This window comes from Tamandua tetradactyla, chromosome 15 (assembly GCF_023851605.1).
Source record: "Tamandua tetradactyla isolate mTamTet1 chromosome 15, mTamTet1.pri, whole genome shotgun sequence".
Lineage (NCBI taxonomy): Eukaryota > Metazoa > Chordata > Mammalia > Pilosa > Myrmecophagidae > Tamandua > Tamandua tetradactyla.
Window position 1 is genome coordinate 44,237,052 of NC_135341.1, and position 10,056 is coordinate 44,247,107.

Here is a 10,056-nt window from a genome sequence, read left to right on the forward strand (position 1 = left end):
GCACCTTTGGGGCACCAAGTGTTTTCACCTCTGATCCCATATGCTCCCCATAACAATCCATGATTCTAATCCCACTTTACGGATGAGAGGCCAGAGGTCCAGCATGTCAGTGAGCTCACCCTAAGTCATGCAGTGGCCCAGGCTGGCACCCACCCTGTGGTGATTTCAAACCTTGTGTCTTTTCTCCGCAGCTCCAAGTTGCACCAAACCCCTCAAGGTATGAAGAGGCTGTGGTGTCTGTGATGGAAACTGCATGGGTGAAGAGCGAGGAGGCCTGGGCTCTGGCCCAGCTGTAAGCCACCTCGAGGAAGTCAAACCCCTGCTCTGGCCTCAGCCACTTCACCTGGAGTCTTAACCTCTGAGCCTTGACCTCCGGGCATTTCAGCTCTTGCTTCTTCCGAGGGAGACAGATCCATCTGTGAGCTCTCCTGGAACCCCCTCCCCAACCCCTGCCTGCTTGGGGACAGGCACAGCACAGGGTGATGACAGATAGGAGGAAATCCCACCGCCAGGGCAGTTTGGACCTTTGAGGGTGGTCAATGTAAAACATTTGGTGGAGGAGACTGAAGCCATTTGTTCTTCTGAGTTTGTCTGATTTCCACTTAGCACAACCCCATTTCCACAATCTGAAGCTGGCCACAGGCCATTGGAAACAGCCCCAAACTGGAAGCAACATGAAAACGACTATGAAAATCACAGTACTGCACATTAAAAGTATAGCTATGAAGGCATTTAGAGATTTAGACATAGCAACATGCTTATTGACAGACAGTGATGTAGCACAAATCAGGCAGCAAAACTGCATGTTTGCGATAATCTCAACTCCTTAAAATAATACTCAGTGAGAGTAGGAAATGCACCAAAATGATAACTGTTTTTATCTGGAGAAGTTGGTCATGTGACTATATTTAATATATATTTAATATATGTATTAAATACACACACACATATATACATACACATGCATACATTTTTCCCCCAAGAATCAGGAGGAAAACTTTTTTCTTCTTAAATTGGCAGTAATAAACTTCCTCTAACAACATTTTAAAATTTTTATTGATACATATTATATATTCACATACCACGTAATCACCCAAACTGTACGATCAATGGTCCACGATATCATCATATAGTTGTGAATTTATCATCACAATTGACTATCTTTTTCTTTTGTGTGAAAATTAACATATATACAGAAAAGCAATAAATTTCAAAGCACATCACAACAATTAGTTGTAGAACAGATTTCAGAATTTGGTATAGGTTACAATTCCACAACTTTAGGTTTTTACTACTAGCTGTTCTAAGATACTGGAGATGAAAAGAAATATCAATATAATGATTCATCAATCATACTCATTTGTTAAACCCTACCTGCTCTGTATAACTCCACCATCACTTTTGATCTTTCTCCCACTCTTTAGGGGTATTTGGGCTATACCCATTCTAATTTTTTCATTTTGGGAGGGGCTGTCGATAATATGGGATAGGGGGATAGGACTAGTTGATGTTCTCAAGAGGGTGGACCCTCTTCATTTCAGGACTTATTTAGTCCAGGGGCCCATATGGAGGCTGTAGGTTTATAGAAAGTAATCATAGCACATGGAACCTTTGTAAAATCTTATATAACACCCTAGGTGTTCTTTAGGATTGGCAGGAATGGTTTTGGTTGGGGTTTGACAAGCTATGATAAGTAGCAATGATTAACTGAAACTTGCATAAGAGCTCTCAATCCTATTTGAACTCTCTCAGCCACTGATCCTTATTTGTTACACTTCTTTTCCCTCTTTTGGTCAGGATGGCATTGTTGATCCCACGGTGCCAGGAACAGGCTCATCCCTGGGAATCAACTCCTACACCTCCAGGGAAACTTTCACCCCTGGATGTCACGTCCCACGTAGTGGGGAGAGCAATGATTTCACTTGCAAAGTTGGACTTAGAGAGGCCACATCTGAGCAACAAAAGAGGTCCTCCAAATTTCAGTTCAGAGCAAGGTTATCAGGAGATAGAGATAGGGTAGAGATTGGGTAATTGGAGCTGAAGGGATACAAATTGTGCAACAAGACGGATTGTAAAAATTCAGAAATGGATAGCACAATACTACCTGATTGTAGCACAATAATGTAAGTACACTGAATGAACTAAATGTGAGAATGATAGAGGAAGAAGGGCTGGAGCCACATATGAAACCAGAAGGAAAGATAGACAATAAAGACTGAGATGGTATAATCTAGGAAAGCCCAGAGTATACAATGATAGTGACTAAATGTACAAATTTAAAAATGTTTTGGCATGAGGAAGAACAAAGGAATGTCAATTTGGCATGGTATTGAAAATAGATGGTCATTCATATTTTAAAACTTCAACTTCTGTGTGAGACTAAAGCAAGAAATGTTTATTTGGTACAATATTTATATTTTTACTAGGGCATTTCCTAATTTAACTTGTACGGAAATTTTAATTGAACACCATAAGTACATGGAACCTTGAATAGGGCATGAGATTTTGTTGGTTTGTCCAGGTTAGTGTGATGCTCAGATAAATCCCAGAATGATTTGAACAGTGAATAAAGAAGTATTCCCAAAGTCCCCTTGGGGGAATAGGGAGAAAGAGGGAAAAACTCAACTTCCCCATTTGGAGAATTCCTGATATTCTTGCAAGTAGTGGGGACAACCAAATCAATAGGCCAAGCCCTCAAACTTGGGGTTTGTCCCTGTGAAGCTTATCCCCACAAAGGATAGGTTAAGCCTACTTAAAATTAGGCCTAAGAGTCACCTCCAGAGAACCTCTTTTGTTGCTCAGATGTGGTCTCTTCCTCAGCAGACAAGGCAAGCAAACTTACTACCCTCCCCCTCCCACCACAGGGCACATGACTCCCAGGGATGTAGAGTCAGTTATCAACTTGGCCAGGTGAAGGTGCTTAGTTCTACTGCTGTGGACATGAGCCAATGGCATGTGAACCTCATCTGTTGTTGATTACATCTGCAGTAGGCTAGGAGGCATGCCTACTGCAATGAATGAGGTTTGATTTAATTGGCTGGTGCTTAAATGAGAGACTCAATGTAGCACAGCCCATGCAGCTCAGCATACCTCATCTCAGCACTCGCAGCTCAGCCCAGGCCTTTGGAGATGCAGAAAGGAATCACCGAGGGGAAAGTTATTGGAACCCAGGGGCCTGAAGAGAAGGCCAGCAGAGATCGCCCAGTGCCTTCCCACATAAGAAGGAACCTCAGTTGAAAGTTAGCTGCCTTTCCTCTGAAGGAAATAAATCAACTAAATAAATCCCCTTTTATTGAAAGCCAGTCCATCTCTGGTATGTTGCATTCCAGTAGCTAGCAAACTAGAACACCCTTGTATTTAAGTTTAACCTTATTAGCTAACGTTCACCCATCTCTAGCTTCTATTTATCTCTAGGTCCCCTATTTTTTGTATTAAAAACCTCTGATTTTACTTTTACCACAGTCATAAAAGTGGAATCATACATTCCACTTTTGTGTCTGGCTTATTTCACTCAGCATTATGTCCTCAAGGCTTGTTCATCTTGTAATGTGCTTAAGGACATCATTTCATCTTACTGCTACATAATATTCCATCATATGTATATACCACATTTTTTTTATTTACTCATTTGTTGAGCACTTGGATTGTTTCCATCTTTTGGCGATTGTGAGTAATGCTGCTATGAACATCAGTGTGCAAATGTCTGTCTGTGCCACTGTTTTCAGCTATTCTGTGTATACACCAAATTGTGGTATTGCTGGGTCATAGGGCAACTCAATATTTAGTATCCTAAAAACCACCAAAGTGTCTCCCATAGTGGCTGAACCATTATACATTCCCACTAGCAGTGCATAAATGTCCCAATTTCTCCATATCCTCTCCAACATTTGTAGTTTCCTGTTTGCTTAACAGCAGCCATTCTTATAGGTGTGAGGTAGTATCTCATTACAGTCTTGATTTGCATTTCCCTTATAGCTAATGAAAATGAGCATCTCTTCCCATGCTTTTTAGCCATCTGTATTTGCTCTTCAGAAAAATGCCTACTCATATCTTCAGCCCATTTTATAATTGGGCTGTTTGTTCTCTTGTCATTGAGTTGTATGATTTCTTTATGTATACAGGATATCAAACCTTTATCTGATGTGTGATTTCCAAATATTTTCTTCCATTAAGTTGGCTGCCTCTTCACCTTTATGACAAAGTCTTTTGAGGCACAAAAGCATTCCAGTATGAGTAGTTCCCATTTACCTATTTTTTCTTTTGTTGCTTGTGCTTTGGGTGTAAAGTTTAGGTAGCCACCTCCTATTACTAGGTCTTGAGATGTTTCCTTATATTTTCTTTTAGGAGCTTTATCCTACTGGTTCATTTACTTAGCTGTTGGATCCACTTTGAGTTAATTTTTGTATAGGGTATAAGGTAAGGGTCCTCTTTCATTCATTTGGTTATTGATATCCAGTTCTCCCATGCCCATTTATTGAAAAGACTATTCTGTCTCAATTTAGTGGATTTGTGGACTTTGTCAAAGATCAGTTGAACATAGATTTGGTGGTCTGCTTCTGGGCTCTGAATTCGATTGCATTGGTCAATACTTCCATCTTTGTGCCAGTAGCATACTGTTTTGACCGCTGTGGCTTTACAATAAGTTCTAAAATCAGGAAATGTTAACCTTCCCACGTCATTCTTCTTTTTTATGATGCTTTTAGCTATTCAGGTCTCTTTCCTTTCCAGATGAATTTGGTAACTAGCTTTTCCAAGTCTTCAAAGTAGGTTGTTGGAATTTTGATTGGTACTGCACTAACATTTTTTTACTCAAGAAGTTCAGCATTATAAGCGTACATCAAACCTTCCACCATTTTTCCAGAGAAGGAAGAAACAAGTGTCCCAGTCTTAACTTTGGAAATAGACACACCAAGCCCAGCAAGGACCCACACCCTTCTTAGGATAATAAAAAATGCCCCCACAGGTCCTTCAGCTCATTGTCCACTTTCTCAAAAAGATACATAATGATTCCATACATTTAGCTTTTTATTTCTGACCCAGGATTTCCTGTCTTGTATACCTTGAGTTAGTAACATGATGCTGTTAATAAGGAACTATTGGATAAAAGGATATCATATTCAAACAAATTTGGGAAGTTTACATCTCAGCTGAATGGGTTAAGAGAGATTTTTCTAGAGAAGGGCCCTCCAAGAGGAGCATATAGCGAGCATCATTTCCTAATCTAATTTCACCAAAACCTCCTATTTTATATATTTTAAAGGAGTGAAGGTTCTGCAGATGTAGGGATATCTTGGGAAGTACAACGTAGAGCCCCAGGATTCCACATTCCCTCAGTCTTCTAGCCACATGGTTCTCAGCCCTGGTGTACCCTGCGATCATCAGAGGAGTCTTGAAAATCCCTTGGTTCAATTTCCACCCTGAATTTGATCTGGTGATTAAGCCAGGGCTAAGAATCACATTTTCCTTACACCCTCTTGGTTGTACTATTGGGGAGAGGTCAGTACTAGGGTTGGGATGCAACCTCAGAATTATTCACACATCACTGACTTTTGGAGCTAAATAGCATATAGAAGGACATCTGGCTCAATTCCTCATTTTGCAGTGAAGAAAACTGAAGCCCCCAGAAGATTGGGCTCTCTGCATCTAATCATTCTGTTTCCACCGCGCCAGGCTGCCCTGTTGGCCCCAGGTCTGTGGGCTACAGGGCTCTTCATTGAAAGGTAGAAGCAAAGGAGACCCTTCAAATCTCCAAGGCCATTTCACTGACAGAGGTTGCCCATTTCCCCCTCTTTCTTGCTAGCAAACCCTGACACAGTTGAACCCTGACTCAAATTATCTTCCTAGTACTATCTGAGAATCTGGGATGTGAAGCCAGGAGGCTGTGCAGGCTCACGGAAATAGAAATCTCACATTGGCAGAGGGATAGGAGTAACCCATGCTCCTGTAGGGAGCCAAGCAGAAGGCAGTTACAGTCTCCTTCAAGAGTCTAGTGAGGCTCGGCCATTAATGCTTTTAAAGTCAGGAGACATCTGCCTGTTCGTAATGTCCCTCTGTGTGGATGGCCATGGCCCCTACTCTCTCCCTTCTGCCTAAACAAGGAATTTTGATGTAAAAATCTCTATGCTTTTCAGTTTCCCATTCAGAACCTCTGATTACACACTCTGTTCTACCAAAAGATCTCATTATTTCTTTCTCTTTAGCAGTTTTGAAGAAAAAACCATGAGGATTCAGGAGAAGGTACTGAACGAGAAAGTCATGCATGCGTCTACACATGCACCTTCTCCCTACCCCACCCCCCACACACAGCCTCACACCTACCCTTCCCTGACTCCCCAGTCCCCGTTGGCCAACCCTCAGCCATGAGATTTAACATTGGCCATGCCACTCTTGCACACCTGAGCTGCTCCTATTGAGACCCTACTCTCTCCAGAGAAGCCTCTAAGTGCATTTCTAAACCCCAGGCCCATTGTTAAACTCCTGGAGAGGTAGCTGAGGTGGGCCTCCATCAGCCACCTGTGAGCTTGGCTGTGGGAACTCACAGGAGCAGACAGGAGAGCCCCTGTGAGTTCCTTCAGAGTTCAAACCCGCCTTAGACACTGACACACAGGGAAGGATGAACTGCAGGAATGGGGTGAGGTGAGGGGGCTACAGGGAGCTCCCACCCCAAGCAAGGCTAAATTTGCCACCAATCCTGAAGGAAGAGCCTTTCCTGAGATTACACATGTGCTATAGTTAAGCCACCTGGGTCACGTTCTCAGAGGGTTTCTTTTTCCTGTTTGCATCTGTGAGGTTTATCAACGGAAGAGTGACATCCACAAGGTCCCTCGCTTTCCTATGACACCTCAGACCAAACAGCTCTCCCACATCTGCCTGATAGCCCCAGAGGCATATGGTCCTGTCTGGGAGGTGGAGGGAGATGGGACGGCCGGAGCTAGAGGATAAACAAATGAAACTTACCACTGTGAATTTAATTCTGTGATAATAAATGTATGACATTATTATTAATACGAAATAGAATATAATACGCTAGAGAAGATAATACAAAATTCACATACATTTTTTGAGAGAAAAAGAAAAGTGACTTCAAAGTCGTCTCGCCAACCGTGGCTGCCTAAGGTGCTCCGCGGAATTCCCCGCCCCTCTCCCTGCCTGAGAGTTGACTGAAGTTTGTGCAGCTTGGCGAGCGGGTTACAGTTCAGTCAGGGCGTGCTCATCGGCAACAAAAGCCCCCTTATTACTGTCCTTCACGCCAAGGACCGGAGCAAAACTGATTGCCCCAGGTCCTTGGTGCACAAATGAAAGATCGCTCCGACCCCATGCAACCTTCGGGAAAAATTTCCCGCTCTAGGAGGCAGCGATGGCTCGGCATATCCAGAGCCTGAGCGCGCAGCTCGCGACCACCTGTCCGGATGCCCACTCCATTCGCCGCCGCCCGCCGCACGTTCCCTCCCGCGATTCCTACCATGTCCCCTGCGGTGGCCCGGCCAGCTCCTTGGCGCGCTCAGCCGGCTGGAGTGCTCATCTCACTGCTCCCAGCCGCCCGGCGCCGGCGCCCTGTCTCGCCGGGCTTCTCGGGCGCGCGGCTGCGCTCGGCTCAGGTTTCCCGGACTGAAGATCCACGCTGTCCCGGCTGACACGCGGCTCCGCGCCAACTCCCGGGCGTGGAGTGAGCGCGGGATGCCGAGAAAGTAGAATGGTTAGAGGAGTTCTGGGACGATACCAGCGTAATCTCTCGGATCTTCAATTCTGCTGGTGCCGTCCGCAGCCACGAGCCTGCGTGGTCTACCCCGGACGTTTGCAGAGTTTGCAAAGTCCCAGCCGCGCGTCGCGTTGCAGCCTCCCCACAACCCCGAAAGCGCAGGAGGGGCAACTCCTTTCACAATAAAAGCCCTGCGCCGGCTTCGGCAGCTGCAGCGGTAGCCACAGCCGCAGCCGTCTGTCTCAAAGGCCCAGGTGCGAAGAGGGAGCCTACCCCGCCTTGCGCGCCTCCCGGGTGATGCCAAGGCCAGGCAGCCAGGGGCGCCGCGCAGAGGCTCCGCACCTAGCGAGTCCTGCTTCTAAGGCGGGCGCGTCCTCTGTGAGCCGGCGGCGGCAACACCGAGCTCCCCTTAGGGTCCCGAAACTGCCACGCTCCACTGCAAAGTTTGAGAGACAAGTCTCCTTTTTCACTAGCACCTCCTCACTTTGTTAGGGCTTAGTCACTACGGCAGTTTGGAAGGAAACAGAGGAAAATCCATTGGCCACTTATGATTATTAACAATGAATAGTTTTACCCCTTCAGAATGAGTCACTACTCAAATTACACTGCAGTCAGTAAAGGGCAGATACCGACCCCTCCGTTATGACGCCATCGTGTCCCTCTGGGCCCAAGAGTCTACATACTCTGGGGCAGGTGGGGGAAGATTACCGGTTTGAAACTATTGTGTACCTCCCCCCCCCCTAAAAAAAAGCCATGTTCTTTAATCCTCATTCAATATTGCTGGGTGGGATCTTTCCGATTCTTTTCATAGAGATGTGACCCACCCAATTGTGGGTGGTACCTTTTGATTAGGTGTTTTCCACGGAGATATGTCTCCATCAATTCAAGGTGAAGTTGCTTATGGAACCCCTTAAGAGAACCATTTTGGTAAAAGCTTCAATGCCAACAGAGCCCACACAGTCAAAGACCTTTGGAGAAATAAGAAAACGCTCTGGGGAAGCCGTTTGAAGAAGCTGGTAGAGAAAGCTAGCAGAGGTGGCCAAGTGCCTTCCCAGCTGAGGGTGAAATCCCGAACTTCATCCACCCTTTCTTTGGAGTTAAGTTATCTTTTTCTGGATACCTTAGTTTGGACATTTCTGTGGCCTTAGAACTGTAAACTTATAATTTAATAAATTCCCCCCTTTTTTTTCTTTTGCATAGGCAGGCTCCGGGAATCAAACCCAGGTCTCTGGCATAGCAGGCAAGAATTCTGCCACTGAGCCACCGTTGCACCACCCTTTAAAAATTCCCTTTTCTAAAGCCATTCCATTTCTGTTATATTGCATTCTGGCAGCTTTAGCAAACTAAAACAACTGGCCTGCGGTTTCAGTGCCCTGGAATAGGAGGGAGCCAGCCCCTCTACTAATAGCCAGGTGAACTTCAACCTCTTTGAGCACTTGTGTCCCTCAGCAGCCGAACTTTTGGACCTTGGGGTTCTTAAGAGCCTGTAGGGACTTAAGGTGGGAATAGGGACAGAATCAGCAGTGGGGTGCCCTGAGAGAATTTGGGGATTAGGCTGAAAAAATATCTAATAAGATTGAATGTAACAGGAATCATTAGATGGATGGAAGCTAGCATCTTCCCAAGAGTCATTTGCTGCAGAATGATTCGAGAGTGTCTGATGACAGTACTCCTAAATGGTCCCCTTAAGCTACAAAAGTGAGAGGGGTAAATGGAAGGACAAATGTTTATTCCATCTTTACGATGTTCCAGATGCTTTCCAAGGTTATTTCATTTAATCACCACAAACAATCCCAGGAAGGAAATTATCACCATTTTACAAATGAGGAAACAGTAATAGGGAGTAGAAGTGAAATGTCTGAGATCATAAACCAAATAAGTAGTTTAGCAAACCCAAGTCTATTTAACAGAGCATGAGACAAAAAGGAAGACATTGGTAAGACAGAAACTGGTAGCAGGATGCAGTACAGAAAACTGCAGCTTGTTTACCCATAGAACAGAGAATTCGAATGCTGGATGAGGAATTGAGGAGAGAGAGAGAAGTGGGACAATACAAACTTTTCAGTGTCTTATCCGGGCATTTAGGAAGACAATGTGATCCTTCGGGCATCCTTTTCTGACTGCAACCCACATAAGATATACATTTTATGCTGTGACCCTTTACACAAACATATATATATATATATTACATATAAAATGTTTTATAAACTATTACTATATTACTCTGATATTTTATAGTCTACTCATTTAAATTTTAATGTTAGAAAAGAATTGAAAGCAAGGATTTAAACAGATATTTGTACACTGATGTTCATAGCAGTATTATTCACAATTGCTGAAGGTGGAAGAACTCAACT

At 44.3% G+C, this 10,056-nt stretch overlaps 1 protein-coding gene across 1 annotated transcript in view; it reads right to left on the bottom strand.

The window, feature by feature from the left end:
- The window catches only part of GASK1A (golgi associated kinase 1A), a 104,852-nt gene extending 97,017 nt beyond the window's left edge, over window positions 1-7,835 (bottom strand). The window contains exon 1 of the mRNA XM_077130393.1: window positions 7,463-7,835. Coding sequence (XP_076986508.1) covers window positions 7,463-7,465 — 3 coding nt within the window. The 5' untranslated portion in view covers window positions 7,466-7,835. The remainder of the gene's footprint in view (window positions 1-7,462) is intronic.
- Between the last annotated feature and the right edge of the window lie 2,221 nt (window positions 7,836-10,056).